Here is a 21,574-nt window from a genome sequence, read left to right on the forward strand (position 1 = left end):
AAAGGAAAAATCAAAAATCAAATGCTGCGAAGAGAATAATAATAATAGTAATAATAACAATAATAATGATAATGTATATAATACAATCGTCAGTTTATTTATTTATTCACTCATTCAATCTTATTAATTTTTTAATCACCTTTTCTATAACCTCCTCTTCCTTTTTTACCGTATGCATCATCAGGTCCACCTATGCGAAGAATAAAATAAATTCATTCGCTGGATTTTTTTAAACGTACATAATACGTGTTTACGTTTCGTACATACATGTATTACGTGTATACGATTTATTTGAGAAAGATACAGTAAAACGTAAAGGAGATTTTTCCACTCGTAATTATATTAAAATAACTCCGGTTACGCATACTTGCATTATGCGTCTAATTTTATAGTTACATTCTCATTTCTTTTTTCATTTCATAATTTTATTGAAGGAAAAAAAGATTTCGTCACATGAAACAATTTAAAGTATACTATAAAAGAACAATGTTCACTTTTCATTTTGTTTTTTCTTTTCTCAACGCTTACGCGAAGTAAAAATTATGTTTATTATAAAGTGAATATTTTTTTTTTTAATAACGGTCTGAAAAACTACAATAATCAATTACACACGAGTCAGTGGACAGTGATACGTGTCAAGATTTTAATTTTTGATTATAAGAAGAAAAAAAAATCATCGTTTGAGAAATATTTCCAAATATAATCTCTATGTAACATTTATTCGGCATAAAATTCATTAATTACACATATAGTATTCAAAATCCACGAGAAACGAATAATAAATTATCCGCTAAGTTGAAATTTTTGTAACAGTACGAAGGTTGTTATAACATATAATTTTATTTTGGTCAAAACACTATATATATATATATTTAATTTGATCATGAATGTGTATAGAATTATTATCACGTAAGTTCGAGAAAGGTTAGGTTATTCGTTATTTTATTCAAGGTAGTAGAAATTGCATGTTGAATGAAAGATCGACATAGTATAAATTGTATAATGATTCTTGCAGATAATTTTTTCATGGCACAATTATATATATATATATATATATTATACATACTAAACAAATAGATACATATGCATATATCGTCGATTAATTTAACAATCTCAATATACATGATATACAAAGTACACTAGCAAGTAATTTGAAAACGTAATTCATGAATTTTGTATTTTTATTTTCGGTCACTTACGGGTAGATTATAACAATAATTATATTCCATTGCACATTGATCCATTCATTATATTTTTCCTTCTTCGTTTCTCACATTATTTCGCAATGTTGCTTATTCTTCAATTCTTACTTATACCAACTAATTATTGATCTATGTATATGGATATAACGGGGTCAAAATTTAAACACATCAAACAAGTACAGCAAAAAAAAAAAAAAAATCAAAATCAAATCATTTCAACAGTCGAAATCGAATCTTGTAGAAAAAAAAAATCAAAATCTATCAGAAAAAATGACAGTACTGAGAGATTACACGTATTATCTGGATAGTTATTTGCGAAATATAATATATTTCAAAGTAATGATTATGGTTATGTTATATTTTTATAGATATAGATATAAGTTGATTTTTCTTTAGATGCGCTCGAATTTCTTTTGCAATTATTATACTATGATATGCATCTGATCGTCAATTCGGTTCTCCGTCTTTCTCTCGTCGACAATTAACGGTAAAATAATGAAATTAAAATCTTTAGATCGCGTAAAATAAAAAAAAATTTCATCTCTTTACCTTTATTTTTTTTTTTTTGTCTGCATTTTCAAATATGTATATATTCGTGTGTGTGTGTGTGTGTGTGTGTGTACAAACAATAATAACAATGGGTTATACCGTACAAGAAACGCGTGTTATAGAGGAATTGGGAAGAGAAGGGTAGGGAAAAACAAAACAAATTGGACAAAAAAAAATTAAATTATATTACAACTTTTGAACAATGTCGAATTTCAATTTGAAATCCATCGATTCTTTTTTCGGATCATATTTCTTGCGTGCTGCCAACTTTGCGCGCAATTCTTTCGCGCTCATTTTCAAGTTCAAACCCTTCTGTTCGCCTCCGCTGATGTTCGGAACGTTTCCGTTACCGCTTCCGGCACTTCCATTATTTTCATTGTTCTCGTCCTGATCAATTCTGTTACCATTTTCCCGTGATTGTTCAATGCCAGAATTGTTGTTTACAACCGTCGGCGCTGTACTGCCGCTGTCCGTTGAGCTGACTGATTTGTGAGCACTCTGAAAATGAAAAATAGACATACAGTTTCAACCGGCGATGATATGAAGTTAAATAAAAAATCGACAAGGGTTCGTTAGAACTCTCGGAAAAACAGATAAAAAAATTTACGAACAACTTTGGAACATAAGCTGTATTACGCCTGTAAACTCATCTAATTCCCAATTCGTCCACGCGTCAAATCTTCCAATTCTCAGTGTATAGTCAATGCTCGAATGATCTAACGCGCATGCGCTTAAATTCTGCAGCAAAAGCAGTTGTTGTCAGGATAACCAACATTTTTGAGGTTACATCCATCGCGGCGACCTGTCATCTGAACTTACATCGGTTGGTCGACCTGACAAAACAACTGCTATGCTCTAGAATTTTTTGCGCATGCGCATTAGACCATTCGACCGTTATCTACTCACTCTGTACACCTATATCCATACGTATTGCAGTTAAGCCCTCGAATTTCAGGCCGGATTGTAATTAATCCGTGTATTGTACAAGGAGATAAAAAATTTATTGCGCTCGGATATCGAAGTATCGGCATTAAACCAGCTATATTACTGTGGGTATAAATTAATCGTCTCGTATACATGTTTAATACGTTCATACATGTGTATAAGAATAAAAACTCGTCTGGGAATATATGAACGCTTGAGGAAATATTCGTTGAATATGCCATTTTCGATTTATTTCTCTTCGCATATGTTTTTTCGTAAAACTTCAACTATAATGTAGACCATAGATATTTTGCTCTATGTCATAGCTGCTGCTAACGTATTATAGTAGCACATTTTCTACATCTGCTTTTCATTGCAGTACCTGCAAGGTATACATCTAATTGCATAATCATCGCAGTCAACTGCAAACAGCACCGGCCTATTATATGTATCAGTATTATGTCCATAATATCCATGAGCCTGTAGAGTGTTAATTGCATTAGAATTATGCCTGTTTTACGTTCTAATGATTTACCTGTAGCATGCATTCATGTAGGTTACACAGCGTGAATAACATACCTTGCATATAAGAGTTTATAAAAAAAAACGTTATACTTTCTGTACAGATTTTTTTGACTTGTTAAATTGGTTTATTTCAAGAATTACTTGGAAGAAACAAAGTGGGAAAAATTTACGTCGCTATATAATGTTATACCGGGAAATTCGCTCACTTTGCAAAAGATCAGCTTCAAACGAAACGATCGCCTGCATTTAGGCAACCCAAATTTCGCCATTAGACGCGGGTTAGCGAGGTTGCAGGTTAGCAGGCGTTAGCCTTATTTCAAATACGTACACGCAAACAAGTGGCTTTTGATTGCAATGTCGTACTCATACACATAACAAAGCACGGACAATATAATAACAGCTTTATAATGCACCGCAGCTGTTTCAATTCACTTTTTTTTTCATTCTCTCCAGCGTTTGCAAGGTTTACGAAATTCTGAGAGAAGAGTCAATTACGTAAACGCAATACGTAGTCACACAAGTAGGGTATAATAGAAATAGGTATGTACCTATACCTGCACGTCGCGTACTTGCTCGTGAGAATTTCACAGAAGAGAAAAAGCAAACAGAAACACGCGCACGCATGTATTACTATTGAAAATTTTGTTGCAATCATCGTTCTAAGAAACGCGCTGACGCAGATGAATATACGGCAAGTATTTTAGATAAGGACAAAGAATAATATTGCGATAAACAGAAGTAAGTTAAAAAATTTCTCCCTTGTTTCAGTTGTAATGCGCGACGTGTGTTGTATCTACATCCGAGTTTTGTACGAGTACGACATTTTGTATTGCCTGTTTAAGGAGAGAGAAAAAAATCTTTACACCTACAGCATATATTTTCAACGTTAAAACGACGGGGCAGATGTGTCAGCGCGGCTGATTGGCTCAAGGCTTCGTGCATAGAGGAGGTATGTATGCACGATTATACGTACTACATACCGTTGCTGGTCGTGTAATGTACGTTGACTACCTTGAAAGAGATTACGCAATTGTTTAAGTTGGCCTACAGGTAAAACGACCGTAATGTAATGTAACCCGGCTTGTTGCAGACGTGTTCTTATCGACGAAATACCTGGCCGCAGGTATGTGTATATGTATATATCCAAAGAACGCTAAAATCCGTGTATCGAATAACTATAATATTCTGTCGAATCATACGTACACATCGACACAGATCCGAGCGGACGCAATTATTTTGATCGTGAACCGATCGTTGTGCAACTATTCGTTGTGAAATCATTAATAATATACGTATATATATTATACATCTATGCATTCATCGATGTTACTAAGTTTTACACAGTTGCAGACGAGAGAAGAGAAGAAAAAAGTATGATGCTGTGATAGTTCAATTCTTTTCACAATAGCCCGAAAAAATAACTTACTTTTACGGGTTTACAGGTTCTGATAAAAAGAAACGAGTATGGTTAACGCCTAAGACGAGATCATCGGGTGTCACTTTCCTATCCATCGTTCACCGCTCCAAGCTATAGGCTAATTGTAAGCTGTCATTACGAGATCTTGCAATTGAACTTGTTAGTCGATCTGTTGACTGCTGACATGCATGTAGACTAATATTATCCGTGTCTCCAAACTGTAATGTCCATAAATAATATATAACGTACAAATAGCCTGGTGCATTCGTAACTGACTCGCGTCCGTATAATCTCGTCGTTGCTTATCGGATTAACCATGACAATAAATTGACAGAGCCGCATTAGTGCAGCTAAATTGTATACGTCGACGCATAGAATTAGTTTCATCCTTTTCCTAGACAATCGTTGATGGATTTCTGCATTCGAATAAATATTAAAGTCAATCAATGGAAATGGAAATGGAAATGGAAATTTTTGAAATTATACTCGAGAATAATTTATAATAATTCTTGATTACTTTTCATGAGTATAAATTATGCAATTTCGCTTATTCGTACAAATTACTCGCCGGTTCGAAAATGGAGAAATTATTTTTTTCCATTGCTCTCCCGGATTACCGAGCACATATCCTCGAAATGCGGACGACGCGATCTAGTTCTATCGGATATATTCATTGCACACGCGTCGTCCTTTTTATTCCGCTGTCTTTCTACTTTCTTGACGACACGGAGACAGTTAACTTGTAACAGTTATATCGTCGTGATCTGGGTAATTTTTGCGATGGTGGAGAGATTCAATGTAGCACCGTTGTGGACTTTGAATTATTTTAAAGCTAGCGAGTCACCGCGAGATTGGCATTACGGATGCGAGACGATGTGATTCTTTTAAATTTATTAAACCGCGCACGCGGTGCAGCGAAACCCGCACGACGCATATTATATGCAATCGAATCGTTCGCTGCATAGCAATTCTCATTAAGCAGGTACTGCGATGCGTCTTTACCGACCGAGTAAAATGTCACCTATTTCTGTCTTATTATCAGAGCATAGTCAAAGCGAGTGATACAATACTCAGTCGGTTAAAGACTGACTTTCAAATAATCGAAAACTATAGACCAACTAAACTTTCTTCCACTGTTTTAAGCAAAAAATCTTACGCTGATCGACTAAATATGTTCTAGCTTGTGTATAAATTCCAAAGATATTAACAAACGCAAGAAGGCGTCGTACGTTTTTTTTTTTCTTTGTTCGTTCCACTCGTTGTAATGACGTGTAACGCGTATTATCAGCATAATATTTTCGCATAATATTGTACACATTTGAGCTGGCGTTCTCGTCGTATCTGGTAAGTCGTCGAGAAGCAGCCGCCGGATAAGTAACGATTGTGGAAACGACATACCGAGAAGCGAATCATGCGTAGGTATTTACATTCTTTATGTACGTTTCGAATTATATTCAGCACATACACGCATACTTATATGTATAAGAATAGCCGCGATCGCATCGTCTCGGTGTATTAAAGTCATGCGGTTCTCTCCTGATGGGAATGAGTCATCGAGCATACGGTGAAGAATTATCATCTTCTTATAGCAAACCTCGCGTTGTTTCACACGGGAATAACAGCTCCTGACAAATATCGTCTCTCACGATAGCAAGCGTCTTCGCGTGTGAGTGAATATGTACCTTCACGCTTTTTGCATCCGGCGTGACAGCAGTCAGAATTACGGTCGCAACTAACGCTGCAGCTCTAAATACTGCAGGGTTTCTGTTGTAATATTTCATCGTAACAATTGCAGTATTCTGATATGCAATTTTTCATGATCATGATTTTGCTTCTCGAATTGTAGGAATAACTATTTATTCTGACTGTTACAAAAAGCTACAGATCACTGACGTGAAAAATTCGCAACTAGCTTGTAATGGACGCTGACAATAGTTGAATTAGTGACATTTTACTCCGTAGGTAACGACGCGATCTGTGGTAATGACTGACTGTAGCATCTTCTCAAATGAGAATAAGGAATGAAAAATACGAAATAAACATGTTTCGTCGTTTAATACGAAGTCATTAAGGCAGCATTATCTGCCACCAGATACCCGAGAAATTCTGGCATTTCGCAATGAATTTTCATGGTGCTGAAAAAGACATGGAAATCAATCCTTCCAGTACAATAGCGGCGACGGGACGGTAACACAGAGCGTGAACATTCCAACTACTTTGCACGCAGCGATTCATCCTGCAGTTTTGCAAAAGTTTACGATCGATTGTATACTTGAACGAGAAGAGGAAAATATAGATAACAAAAGAGATATTTTTTTTTAGACGTAATTACCACATCGATTGTATACGATAATTATACGTAGGTACGTAATTCCGAGTTCTAAGAGTTGTATACGAGTGTATAATATCCTCTTTATCTGACGGATCTTTTCAATTCCAGGCCCTATTTAGACCGTGTTACAGGTATAATATTCTTGTGCAAACGAAAACGTTTAAATAATACACAAACAAAAATAAGGAGAACTTGGTAATTCTCATATTTCCGAAGAATTATAATATCATGTATACAAGGGCAGACGAATACGACGCGGCGACGATTGAAGAGAAACAAAAAATACAAAATCAAGGCAACGCGGAATAATATGGAAGAGATGGAGGGAAAACCACAGAGTTTGTTATATAAACCGAAACGCTGCTAGTCAACCGTGATTCGGTAAATGAAAGATCATTTATGTAGTTAAAGAGAAGTTATAAATCGCACTGTTTAATTTTTATACCGTTCAAATTATTATACTTTATATGCACGGGGATTTTTGCAGGTACGCGCGTCCTTCGTATTTATCAAACGTGTAAACGTGACACATGTTGTGTTGCTCCTATTTTTTTTCCACACGTTAATACGTAACATGTGTAAACGTACTTATGACTAAAATGTCGGTTTTCTATCTACAGAGCCCGACGCGGTTAAAGATAAGTTACATCCGCCTAACTCCAGATTCAAAAAAAAAAAAAGGAAAAAAAAACGTACGTAGGCGGATGAGTCTTTCTGGTACTATAACAAGTATTGTCAAGCCTGCTGTAAACCTGGTTTACATAGTGCGCATGTACAAAATCATACAAACAAATCCTACGCAAATATATGAAAAAAAAAAAATGAAAAAAAGAAGAGAAACAAGAGAAACAATTAAAATTATGATCACATCTATGTATAATACTGCAAGCATCGCTATAGATCTAATCCGAATGTAATTGAAATATTTTTATGATTGACGTAGCGGATAATTTGTACTATACTCTGTGCACGTACGTAATACGTATGTGTAAGTTTTGTACATTTTTGCAAATTCATACATCACGGTACAAATTGGTATACTGTAGTATATGATGTTACGAATATGACGAAATGCTCGCTGGTGAGGGTGATGCGGTATACATAACATATATATTTTTAATCATATTTCAGTGCTCGTCTTTTTTCCCCTAGGCTCTAGACTAATTTATTATGACAGTAAGTACGACGCAGTCTCTCAGTACTGCCTGTAGCCTGCAGCCTGCGGACCTAAACTAAAATTCATCATCAAAACAACCGCAGCCTTAGAATTTGGTGAATTATCTACTACCAAGGACTTTCTCTTCGCTGCTGAATATAAAATTATCATCTCTAAACAAATATGCTATCAGGATCTTATCGCAATGAGGAAAATCCATGTTGCGTATAGTAGGATTACGTCAAGTTCGTTTTAAGGATTAAAAACAAGCTGCTGGTAAGGTATAAAAAGTATAGTTTTAGCTTGAGTTCTTAAACTTTTATACGGAACTAGAATAATTATAAACGATTCCATGACCTATATCTACATAATTTACGGTTTAGGGGCTATAAAATTTTTGGAAAGCAACAGCATGCGCGACTTTCTTCATCGGGCGAATACCTGCCTCGCGCACCATTTACCAGGTGTTAAGGTGACGATGTTTAGCTATGCGGAGTTGATACGTTTCGTAGATATGATACAGCTCTGTACATATATACGTAACACGTGAACCCTGCATGCCTAAGTTTGGAGAAATTCACGTTTTAAATACACCAGAGGGAAGACGAATATCTGAAATCGGTTACTTATAATACGTTCTATCGCGAAATATTCGTAAATATGTATGCATGTGTAAACCTCAGGTATTTATTAATAGAATCATAAGCATGCCAGCGTGTATATGCATACACCGATCTATGCTGCAGGCATACCTACTACGGTCAATTTATATACCTCTATACACGAGTCACAAATCCGTTACGAACGCGTTCGAATTTAAATACTCGATATACGCAAGTGTGCCATCCATCGAGGTATTTCGAACAGCACCTCGATTCCGCATTTGTTTTTAGGTTGCCATAATATGTATGTGTATAACTGGAAGAAACTTTAAACCGAAAGATAATTAGTGAAAAATTAACTCGTACCGGTTCACCTTTTTTTTTTTTTGTTTTTATCAGTCAAACAAACACCTTCTTTATCGACTTTCAATTTCCACGATATTCGACGACGCGATTTCCCGCCCTGATCACGGGTTCTAAGAACACATCGATCCGGTTCAACAACGCAAGAAAACGAGCTCGTTTTACTAAGAATATTTGAAGAAGAAAAAAAAACGAATTTGAAAGTATAGTTTGTTCGAAACGGTTGAGCGCCATTCGATGGCGTCATATCGTGCTAGCCAATGAAACGAGACGGCGAGCAGTGGTTCTTATTCACGACTTTAATTGCAGTTTGCAAATTTATTTATACCATCTATACCTCCGTTAAATAATACCAGGAATATTCTACTTCTGCAGAGAAATTAAAAGAGTGCGAGTATCACGCCGATCCCCATGTTTCGATGTCCTGCCTGTCTGTAACCGATATTCAAGCTCAATTTGTGTTGAATTTCATTGGGAAGAAAAAAACAATTGAAAGAATAAATAATGCCGACATTCAAATATTCGATTCAGTGGTTCGCATCCAGGTAATACCTACATGGTGACGCAACGCAAACCGCCATGACATTACGTCATCCAATTAGTTGATCAATCAGCACGTGAGTAAACGAAATTACAGAATATGTACACTATATGTAAATAGATCTATAGACGCGTCGTGTGTTTCTCATATGTTTGTACGTATTATCACCGTTTCTTCTTAAGCTGATAGAAAATTGAGACTTCTTCTTCACAGCTCGGCCGGTATAACAGGTACATACACAGGTAATGTATATCAATGTGAGAATTGACCGAAATCGGTAAGCGAAGAACTTGTACTATCTCATTGCATGATCTACTGATTAGAAAAAAAAAAATAATCACATTTCATGTTTATCGTTATAGATTGTGCAGTAGCCAGTAAATGATGTATCGACATATATTGTCTCTCTAGTATCAGATAACAAGTGGGTGGGTAGTTTTCACGATGAGACGAAAGACATCGATTGTCTCTGCAAGTAAATATAATCGTAATTATAACAACAAATGCGCGCGCGTTTTGTAACGAATATCGTGATAAATAAAGGATCTAATTGTAAGAATAGGTGTTGTATAGTGTGTTGTCTAGTCACCTCGTCGAAACTGCTGTTGCTGCCAATGGACTGAGCGTAATTGACGGTGGTCTGATCTTCCTCGGACGCGGGATTTTTCTCGGGAGTTTTTACGACCTTGACATTAGGTAGGGTGCCTTTGATGATGATGTTGTTGGCCTTGAAGTAATCGTCGGCCTCTTGATCGACTACGAGCAATTTGGTCTCGTTTGGAAACGCCTTGATGCGTTCTACCACCTGCTTGTGAGTTTCGTTCGATATGTCGATCTCGTTCACTTCGATGATTCTGTCACCTTGCTTAAGGCCCGCAGCCTCGCTGGGCGAGCCTTCGTCAACTTTGCCGATGTATTGTCCGTTCTTACCCTTCTCGGCGTGCAAATTAAATCCATATCCGTCAAAGTCTTCCCATTTAACAATGTGGCAGAGCCTCGCTTGCGGCACATTATTATCATTACTTAGCGACATCGCTATGTGGATATATTATATATATACACACACTCCCACGGTTTGATTCGACGATGCGGTATCTGCGTACCGAATGCTTATGTATGTATGTATATATATATATATATGCGTGTGCGCGCGTGTAATTACAGGTGAGCCTGTGGCAGGTACACACTAAGTCTTTCTCATACGTTTTCCTTGTAGATACCAATTATATTATACGTATTTATGGATGTAATTTTAAGTGTACGACTTTAAATTTTTCCTTAACAAAAATATTTTAATAAATTTCTTCACTCGTAGATTTATTTCCTGATTTATTTCTTCGTTTTTATGTATCAATAATATAGAGACCGGGAGAAAGATAAACTACGATAAAAAACAAACAAACAAACAAACAACAAAAGCGGTAAAACTGCAGCGGTTCGCGTTTAAAATTGTGCACAGATTTTTTTCATTTTAAAAACACATCGGAATGAATTTTACGTCCGTCTAACGCATATGCATATAGGGGTATACAATATTACATGTAGACAGATAGAAGTATGTTATATTCCTTATTGTATTATACAATATTAATCACGGAACAACAAACACTCCGTTTTATATATATATATACATATATTATACATGTATATATGAGATTATTATCGGTGCATCATACTCAACTGCAGTACATCTGTGTTATACAACTACAATCCTACAATATACACGTAAAACCGGCGATTATTTTTTCTTCCTCCCTACGTCTTCCAACGATACCTAAGTTCATGCGAATTCTTTTCCCTATAATTAATTCACATGTAAAATCCAGCTACGTGCGTAAACTCCTTTTACACTTTTAATATTATACGCACGTGCTTATCAGCGTTACCATTAATATTACCGCGGTTATTATTACTATTATTATTACTTTTGTTGTTATTATTTTTATCGTTATACTTTACCGGGCAAAAGTGCTCGTAATGTGTACGAATTGGTTTGAATTTTTTTTTCAATTCAATTATTATTGCTCGCTCTTTGATAGACGATGATATTATTAGGTATGTTAGCGCGACGTGTATTCTCTGTCGCTGTTCGTTCGTTCGATCCGTAAAATATGGTTACACGTATAATATATACTTGCAGGTAGGTACCGGTTGTTATATACTTTCAGTTGTAACGTACGTAAGCTTGCGGTGTCGGGACGCAAACAGGTGCTCGAACACTTCACGAATCTACAGAGGCATCCGTTCCCGTTGACGATGGCTGGGCTAAGCCGTTCCCCTCTCCTTACTTCGCCCCCTTCTCGGAGACTTTGGCGCCCCACCACACGGTCCAGCCGAGCAAACAGCCACCTCTTCGGTCTACACCGTCTACGTCGTCATCGTGCGTCGAGAACCGGTTACCAGGTTGGAGGAGAGGGTGAAGTTATGCAGCGTCGTCGTCCGTACGCTTTTGTAAAACGCGCGCCTCTGGCGCCAGGTGAGAGAACTAAACTACGGCCGATTATCAATTGCATATTTCCCTGGCTGCACAGGAAAACCACGACTCGTCGCATTTCATTCGTCCGTTTGGTTATCATTCCGTCATTCCCATAGACTCATTCCTCACAGAATGCTTTGGATGGTTTCGGCACGAGAATGAGATGATCTAATTATTGACATGTTTAAGGCTTGAACGTTATATTCCGATTTTTTTTTCAGTTTTTATTGCGATGCAAGATCGCTCATCGTAAACGAGAAATGTTTCGTGGCGTACATTTTACAAGATGAAATTGTTACAATCCATAGACGTGGTAAACTTAATGAAAAACCAGGAAATGTCAAGGAATTTTTGAAAATACTTGAAGATTTCTTCGGAATAGTAAATACCGTGAAACGTCATGTTGAATGCGATATTTCAATATTTCAACCAAAACCTTGAAATAACTACGGTTAATAATTTTTCTTAACCGCTACGGTTCCTTCCTTATATTTACATTTATCTGGAAAAATTATAATTGTGATGTATTAATAACAACGGGAATATGTACATCCTCCAAGTCAAAACTTCGGCTATTTATTCATCAACAATTTTATTCCAACGTTTTAACAAATACGGAAAACCTATTTTCGAATACAATATGTTGTAACAAGTTCGTACTTTTTCCCTGACGTAAGTCATTCGGTCAGGGGATCAGGAAATTTTTGAAGAGTCATTTACTGCCCACCCTATATGTAAAAAAAAAAAATTCGATCATTTAGCGGAGCAATTGAAGAAACGTTGCGTGACATTTTTGGTTCAACTCTTCTAAGCGTGCCCTATTATACGTTCTTCGTTGTACACGTATGTATTTGTATCGCATGCATGTAACGTTTGCACAAGTGTTACCGCAAAAATTTTATACAGGCGACTGGGACACGCGGTCGACAAGAAACCTCGGATAATTATTTTTGCACATTTCTTGTTCCTTTTCATTTCCCGCTATCAATGCGGTTCAACGGTCACGACCGCTTCATACATTCGAATTCTTATCGCGAGTTAGGCGGTAGGTATAACAATGCGTATATCCGCAGTTTATTTTGCATGGACTCTGCAAAAATATGGGTAATTATATTCATTTAATGGAGCAGTAATTTCACATTATGGCATTGTAAATCGATTTTCTCTGCCACCCGCAATTTAAGACAAATCGTTTACCCGTATTGTACTTTTCCCTACAACGTTTTGCACGATTTTTGCATACACGCAATCTTTTGATGCCAAATAGTAAATTTAACTAGCGGGTGTTCTTTCTTTCTCAATTCACCCGTACGGGTAAATTCGAGCTAATTGTGACGAATAATTTGTAGAATTTTTGTCACGTTGTACATACTACACTGTAAATATGAAGCTATACGTGCAATAAACCTTGGCTCGTATCTAAAACATTTGGCAAACAATGAAAATGTTGCAAATCTATCATTTCTTAAAGCTGTTTACCTTTTAGTCGAAAAATGTTGAGAAATTTTTTATCGTTCTCGCGTTTCGGTGTGTATCTGTGTAACTGTATGTATATAATGTATGTAACCGTGCACGGTACGTGTTACAGGTAAATATTACACGCGGCACTGTAGCTTGAGGAAATTTTATTGACGTTCGAGGCCGAGACCAAGATATAATAGAGATACATAGATTGCAATCCGTTTGTGTATACAAGGAAACTGGCAAGGTTATCAGTAAAACCGACTCCATTCAACGCTGGCACCGCGTCCTGTGCCAGTCACTGAGAAAGAGCGTATATGTATATGTACGGTTTACGGATTTACATGCAGACACACAGAAATGAGAATCACCTGCAGCGGAAACCTGTTGCGTAAGAAGAGTCGAATTTGTCACGAATGGAATAGACACCTGATAGGTACGTTCTCAATCCATTTTCCTACTACACACGGGTGCAATACATGTGACAGTTCAGAATTTCTCTACAATCTAAGTTCCCCGCTTATCTCGTTGTTATAGTTCGACGCTGATAAGCCGCATGGACCGAGCGAACAATAGCCGAGTAGTCCAGTCGAAATTAGGTCTGAATTGAAAATATTCGGGATGTGGCTGCATTTTTGTGTATCGGTGTTATCGACCCTCAGGTATTCAAATTTGAAGTCACTTTTTAGCTGTATAGCCGGCGTTTCGAGAAAACAGCTAAATTTGACGTTTTTTGCATTTTCCTCAAAAACTGTTATTGGTAGATGAAAAATGACTCGACCACCGTGTAGAGCGGAAAATTCTACATCGAATTATCTTCTCATATGTCGGAAACGAAGTCGGAGTAACAACTTAGAAAAAAACAAATATTTCTCTAAAATTCCCCAGATATCGTCGATAAGTAGAATTTCTTTTTTATTAATTTGTTAACCCGACGCCGTTTTCGATATACGAGGGCATAATTTGATGTAGAATTCTTCACTCTACACGATGATCAAATCAATTTTCATATACCGATAGCAGTTTTTGAGGAAAATGCAAAAAACCTGAAATTTGCGGTTTCCTGGAAACGTTGCCTATGCAGCTCAAAAATGACTTCAGATTTAAGTTCCTGAGGGTCGAAAACCCCTACACGCAAACATGCAGCCATATCCCGAATATTTTTAATTCAGACCTACTTTGACTGGACTACTAGCGACAAGGTACGAAAGTGGAAGGTTATAAAAAGCAGACCAAGAGAAAAGAAGACAGTTCGTTTTATACAGCTGACAATATCACTATGTAGTTGATTTTACTATACGTGTGTACTTATTCACTGATTTGTAATAACTCGCTGTGACACGTGTATAATAGTTGAATAGTTGAGATCACGGATTGTAATCAGCTTACGTTAATAGCCAACATTAAACAATAAATGCGTAGGTATGTGAAATACAGGTATAATTACCCACAGGTATTTGCTTTTGTTTTATCTTTGTGGCAGAGTTTTTAAAACAGCACCTACATCATGTGCGTGACTCAGAAGGTCGTTATTGACTCTGTATTACGAGATGATTCAACCGGTCCGCCTGACCAGAATTTTTCACGTACCTGTTGATGTGCTAAACTTATTTTTACACGCAAGCGTAATACATTCAGCAATGTCTACCTGCACCTTGATCGTGGAGGATTCAAGGATGTTGAAGGACATTTATGGAAACATTATAATATTTACTAGCAATAAAATTTCGATTGTTCGAGGCTTTACAAAACTTTTACTTCAATGAAAATATATTTTCGCAATCATTTATTGCGACCTTATAAAATCGGAACAGCGGTATTTAAAATTGCGCAAACAGCAGCAGTTACCTGTACATTCTTTATTTAAGTAACTGCATGGTAGCGAATTGTGAGGTTCTGTCACAATTAGCCATCATTTTTCATATATCATATCTAAGAACTACGCTGCATGTTCGCCGACATGTTACTTGGTATGTGTATGTGTTAGAAGACACAATCAAACGAAACGAACGCAACAATTCGTTCATTTGATTACCAAATGACGTTGCAGTGATCTTGCAGCCATACTTCAACGTTTTTCGTGTCATTTTCCGGCAAAACTGGCAAGGTTGTAATTTTTAACCCTTCTGCAGTACGTCAAAAATTAGCTGTTGAAAAATTCTTATTCGGTTATTCGAAATTTTCGTTGTGAATGTCTACCTTATTTGGCAGTCTTGGATAAGTTCTCTTCATCCTATTCAATTTGAGTATTGCAATCTGGGCTGGCTTTGGTGTAGTTTTTACTGCATCGAATGTAAAAGTTCAAATCGTTGGAAACAGTTGATGAGTCTCGTGACGCATTTCGGTGCTGAGGAGGCGCCATCTTACGGCGACGAATCACATCATGGAATTGCGGTTTAACACTAAGCTGCGATGATTCATGAGCCGCGGTAAGCAGATTGCCATTTTCACAAACCGCAATTTCTCTGTCGGCCATCGTTCGTAGCATTAGAATGGTTAGAGCGAACAAATCCGAAATTCTTGTGGTACAAGTACGGATAACGTTTGAAGACCAACAATTGCAGGAACTATTTTTGACTGGATGGACCCCAAATGATTCAACAATGGTATAAAGAACATAGTGGGACCAACCAATAAAAAAATGCGTCACTTTTACAACAAAACTTTTCGATGTCCGGCTTCAACTTTAAGGTAATTTCTCCCGCTCTTGCGTCTTTAGAATATACGCAATTGATTTCTTTCCCCAAAATTATGTCGATATAGTGCATCAAAGAATTATTTTAACTATTTTTCAAAATCGGTCAAACTTCGACTAAGAAAATCCAAAGGGTTAACATTCCTTGTTTTTTCAAGCCGAAGACTTTTCGTCGTAGAATCCATTCAAACGACTCTTTCTGCACTATTGAGATCCCAAGGATTCCTGAAAACGTATTTGAAGCATCGTGGGAAAAACACCTGAGAGGATACGCAGAAAATACGTTACAATTTTTGTAGGTCTTATTCATTTTATTCCAGTTTACATAAAATAGTAATTATACAATATTATACATCTTATGTCCTACTGAGGTGCATTACAATTGTACGTAAGCCGAAAATTGAAATGCGCTTACAAACTACAATAATAACTATCGCATACAACATTGTTAATTTTCTACTTACTGCAATGTATATCACAGTATTTTTTCCTTCTGTAGTAGTCGGACTTCTTACGTAATGTTCGTTTACTGAATGGCATTTTCTTTGCCTTGCACTCATATACCATTAGGAGTATTACACTAATTATATCAAACAGTTCAATTTCCATAATATTATAAGTAAAAAAATAAAATCTATAAGACTTGTATCAATCAGTATCATCTCATAATTATTGGTATTATATATCATTATTAGTAAAATGTGTAAGTAAAACATATTGTAATTATACTATTTAGAAAGTTATTAAAGCAGTATGAACTGACTCCGAAACACTTGTACTGCAACTAATATGTATTAGGGCATATCGAATAAACTGAAACTGAAACTTTGTAGCTATGAATTTGTGATTTTTCCTTTCCATCTCCTTGAAACCCCAGTAAGAATTTAATCATTTTGAACAATTTATTCCTGCACTTTTCAAAATCGCAAAAAGTTTCGCCAAAAATGCAAAGGGGTTAGCCTTACTTTTTTTTCATTTTTCGAGCCGAAAATTTTTGGTCTCAGATTCGATTTTTATGACCCTTTCCTGACCAACTGGACCCCCAGGAACTCAGAAAACGCAGCGAAAACAGCGTGGGATCAGCAGGATAGAAATCACGAATGAAAAAGCACCTGCTGAAAAATGTCGAAATCACAGGTTTTCGTTTTTTGGCTGTAACTTTTGATGCGTTGATCGCAGCGTATTGGGACTGCGCCCAATCGATTTCTCTCGCAAAATTACGTCGGAATAGTGCGTGAAAGAATTTATTTCAGCACTTTTCAAAATCGCGAAAATTTTCGCCAAAAATACAAAGGGGTAAGCCTTGCTGTTTTTTTGGGTGAAAAACTTTTAGTCTCCGATTCGATTTGTATGACCCTTTTCTGACCAACTGGACCCCCAGGAACTCAGAAAACGCAGCGAAAACAGCGTGGGATCAGCAGGATAGAAATCACGAATGAAAAAGCACCTGCTGAAAAATGTCGAAATCACAGGTTTTCGTTTTTTGGCTGTAACTTTTGATGCGTTGATCGCAGCGTATTGGGACTGCGCCCAATCGATTTCTCTCGCAAAATTACGTCGGAATAGTGCGTGAAAGAATTTATTTCAGCACTTTTCAAAATCGCGAAAATTTTCGCCAAAAATACAAAGGGGTAAGCCTTGCTGTTTTTTTGGGCGAAAAACTTTTAGTCTCCGATTCGATTTGTATGACCCTTTTCTGACCAACTGGACCCCCAGGAACTCAGAAAACGCAGCGAAAACAGCGTGGGATCAGCAGGATAGAAATCACGAATGAAAAAGCACCTGCCGAAAAATGTCGAAATCACAGGTTTTCGTTTTTTGGTTGTAACTTTTGATGCGTTGATCGCAGCGTATTGGGACTGCGCCCAATCGATTTCTCTCGCAAAATTACGTCGGAATAGTGCGTGAAAGAATTTATTTCAGCACTTTTCAAAATCGCAAAAATTTTCGCCAAAAATACAAAGGGGTAAGCCTTGCTGTTTTTTTGGGCGAAAAACTTTTAGTCTCCGATTCGATTTGTATGACCCTTTTCTGACCAACTGGACCCCCAGGAACTCAGAAAACGCAGCGAAAACAGCGTGGGATCAGCAGGATAGAAATCACGAATGAAAAAGCACCTGCCGAAAAATGTCGAAATCACAGGTTTTCGTTTTTTGGTTGTAACTTTTGATGCGTTGATCGCAGCGTATTGGGACTGCGCCCAATCGATTTCTCTCGCAAAATTACGTCGGAATAGTGCGTGAAAGAATTTATTTCAGCACTTTTCAAAATCGCAAAAATTTTCGCCAAAAATACAAAGGGGTAAGCCTTGCTGTTTTTTTGGGCGAAAAACTTTTAGTCTCCGATTCGATTTGTATGACCCTTTTCTGACCAACTGGACCCCCAGGAACTCAGAAAACGCAGCGAAAACAGCGTGGGATCAGCAGGATAGAAATCACGAATGAAAAAGCACCTGCTGAAAAATGTCGAAATCACAGGTTTTCGTTTTTTGGCTGTAACTTTTGATGCGTTGATCGCAGCGTAGTGGGATTGCGCCCAATCGATTTCTCTCGCAAAATTACGTCGGAATAGTGCGTGAAAGAATTTATTTCAGCACTTTTCAAAATCGCGAAAATTTTCGCCAAAAATACAAAGGGGTAAGCCTTGCTGTTTTTTTGGGCGAAAAACTTTTAGTCTCCGATTCGATTTGTATGACCCTTTTCTGACCAACTGGACCCCCAGGAACTCAGAAAACGCAGCGAAAACAGCGTGGGATCAGCAGGATAGAAATCACGAATGAAAAAGCACCTGCTGAAAAATGTCGAAATCACAGGTTTTCGTTTTTTGGCTGTAACTTTTGATGCGTTGATCGCAGCGTAGTGGGATTGCGCCCAATCGATTTCTCTCGCAAAATTACGTCGGAATAGTGCGTGAAAGAATTTATTTCAGCACTTTTCAAAATCGCGAAAATTTTCGCCAAAAATACAAAGGGGTAAGCCTTGCTGTTTTTTTGGGCGAAAAACTTTTAGTCTCCGATTCGATTTGTATGACCCTTTTCTGACCAACTGGACCCCCAGGAACTCAGAAAACGCAGCGAAAACAGCGTGGGATCAGCAGGATAGAAATCACGAATGAAAAAGCACCTGCTGAAAAATGTCGAAATCACAGGTTTTCGTTTTTTGGCTGTAACTTTTGATGCGTTGATCGCAGCGTATTGGGACTGCGCCCAATCGATTTCTCTCGCAAAATTACGTCGGAATAGTGCGTGAAAGAATTTATTTCAGCACTTTTCAAAATCGCGAAAATTTTCGCCAAAAATACAAAGGGGTAAGCCTTGCTGTTTTTTTGGGCGAAAAACTTTTAGTCTCCGATTCGATTTGTATGACCCTTTTCTGACCAACTGGACCCCCAGGAACTCAGAAAACGCAGCGAAAACAGCGTGGGATCAGCAGGATAGAAATCACGAATGAAAAAGCACCTGCTGAAAAATGTCGAAATCACAGGTTTTCGTTTTTTGGCTGTAACTTTTGATGCGTTGATCGCAGCGTATTGGGATTGCGCCCAATCGATTTCTCTCGCAAAATTACGTCGGAATAGTGCGTGAAAGAATTTATTTCAGCACTTTTCAAAATCGCGAAAATTTTCGCCAAAAATACAAAGGGGTAAGCCTTGCTGTTTTTTCGGGCGAAAAACTTTTAGTCTCCGATTCGATTTGTATGACCCTTTTCTGACCAACTGGACCCCCAGGAACTCAGAAAACGCAGCGAAAACAGCGTGGGATCAGCAGGATAGAAATCACGAATGAAAAAGCACCTGCTGAAAAATGTCGAAATCACAGGTTTTCGTTTTTTGGCTGTAACTTTTGATGCGTTGATCGCAGCGTATTGGGACTGCGCCCAATCGATTTCTCTCGCAAAATTACGTCGGAATAGTGCGTGAAAGAATTTATTTCAGCACTTTTCAAAATCGCGAAAATTTTCGCCAAAAATACAAAGGGGTAAGCCTTGCTGTTTTTTTGGGCGAAAAACTTTTAGTCTCCGATTCGATTTGTATGACCCTTTTCTGACCAACTGGACCCCCAGGAACTCAGAAAACGCAGCGAAAACAGCGTGGGATCAGCAGGATAGAAATCACGAATGAAAAAGCACCTGCTGAAAAATGTCGAAATCACAGGTTTTCGTTTTTTGGCTGTAACTTTTGATGCGTTGATCGCAGCGTATTGGGATTGCGCCCAATCGATTTCTCTCGCAAAATTACGTCGGAATAGTGCGTGAAAGAATTTATTTCAGCACTTTTCAAAATCGCGAAAATTTTCGCCAAAAATACAAAGGGGTAAGCCTTGCTGTTTTTTTGGGCGAAAAACTTTTAGTCTCCGATTCGATTTGTATGACCCTTTTCTGACCAACTGGACCCCCAGGAACTCAGAAAACGCAGCGAAAACAGCGTGGGATCAGCAGGATAGAAATCACGAATGAAAAAGCACCTGCTGAAAAATGTCGAAATCACAGGTTTTCGTTTTTTGGCTGTAACTTTTGATGCGTTGATCGCAGCGTATTGGGACTGCGCCCAATCGATTTCTCTCGCAAAATTACGTCGGAATAGTGCGTGAAAGAATTTATTTCAGCACTTTTCAAAATCGCGAAAATTTTCGCCAAAAATACAAAGGGGTAAGCCTTGCTGTTTTTTTGGGTGAAAAACTTTTAGTCTCCGATTCGATTTGTATGACCCTTTTCTGACCAACTGGACCCCCAGGAACTCAGAAAACGCAGCGAAAACAGCGTGGGATCAGCAGGATAGAAATCACGAATGAAAAAGCACCTGCTGAAAAATGTCGAAATCACAGGTTTTCGTTTTTTGGCTGTAACTTTTGATGCGTTGATCGCAGCGTATTGGGACTGCGCCCAATCGATTTCTCTCGCAAAATTACGTCGGAATAGTGCGTGAAAGAATTTATTTCAGCACTTTTCAAAATCGCGAAAATTTTCGCCAAAAATACAAAGGGGTAGTGCTGTTTTTTTGGGCGAAAAACTTTTAGTCTCCGATTCGATTTGTATGACCCTTTTCTGACCAACTGGACCCCCAGGAACTCAGAAAACGCAGAGAAAACAGCGTGGGATCAGCAGGATAGAAATCACGAATGAAAAAGCACCTGCTGAAAAATGTCGAAATCACAGGTTTTCGTTTTTTGGCTGTAACTTTTGATGCGTTGATCGCAGCGTATTGGGACTGCGTCCAATCGATTTCTCTCGAAACAATATTTTTATGTACTTCACCTAATAGTTTATTTCAGTATTATTCAAAATCCTCCAAACTTCGACTGACAAACTCCAAGAATCTCACTCATTTGCTCTC

The 21,574-nt window shown here is 37.6% G+C and overlaps 1 protein-coding gene and 2 long non-coding RNA genes across 8 annotated transcripts; 2 read left to right on the forward strand and 1 right to left on the reverse strand.

Moving 5' to 3' along the window:
- Positions 1-700: 700 nt before the first annotated feature.
- Positions 701-11,006, reverse strand: LOC124304636 (Na(+)/H(+) exchange regulatory cofactor NHE-RF1). Its single transcript, XM_046763118.1, has 2 exons — positions 10,201-11,006; positions 701-2,249 (listed from the first exon to the last, which is right to left on the reverse strand). Exons 1-2 carry the CDS (start codon positions 10,642-10,644, stop codon positions 1,938-1,940), a joined length of 756 nt encoding a protein of 251 aa, XP_046619074.1. The 5' UTR covers positions 10,645-11,006; the 3' UTR covers positions 701-1,937.
- Positions 2,246-7,675, forward strand: LOC124304637 (uncharacterized). 6 transcript variants are annotated; one of them, XR_006908237.1, is made up of 4 exons: positions 2,246-2,800; positions 3,654-4,323; positions 6,710-6,980; positions 7,058-7,675. It is a non-coding gene; the product is annotated as an uncharacterized LOC124304637 (long non-coding RNA). The 6 variants fall into 6 exon arrangements; XR_006908238.1 differs by having other exon boundaries at positions 6,710-7,675; XR_006908241.1 differs by having other exon boundaries at positions 3,654-4,149; positions 6,710-7,675.
- A 2,787-nt stretch (positions 11,007-13,793) lies between the features above and the next one.
- Positions 13,794-17,038, forward strand: LOC124305293 (uncharacterized). Its single transcript, XR_006908360.1, has 3 exons — positions 13,794-13,984; positions 14,086-14,970; positions 16,402-17,038. It is a non-coding gene; the product is annotated as an uncharacterized LOC124305293 (long non-coding RNA).
- Positions 17,039-21,574: the final 4,536 nt, after the last annotated feature.

The sequence above is a fragment of the Neodiprion virginianus genome, chromosome 5, assembly GCF_021901495.1.
Source record: "Neodiprion virginianus isolate iyNeoVirg1 chromosome 5, iyNeoVirg1.1, whole genome shotgun sequence".
NCBI lineage: Eukaryota > Metazoa > Arthropoda > Insecta > Hymenoptera > Diprionidae > Neodiprion > Neodiprion virginianus.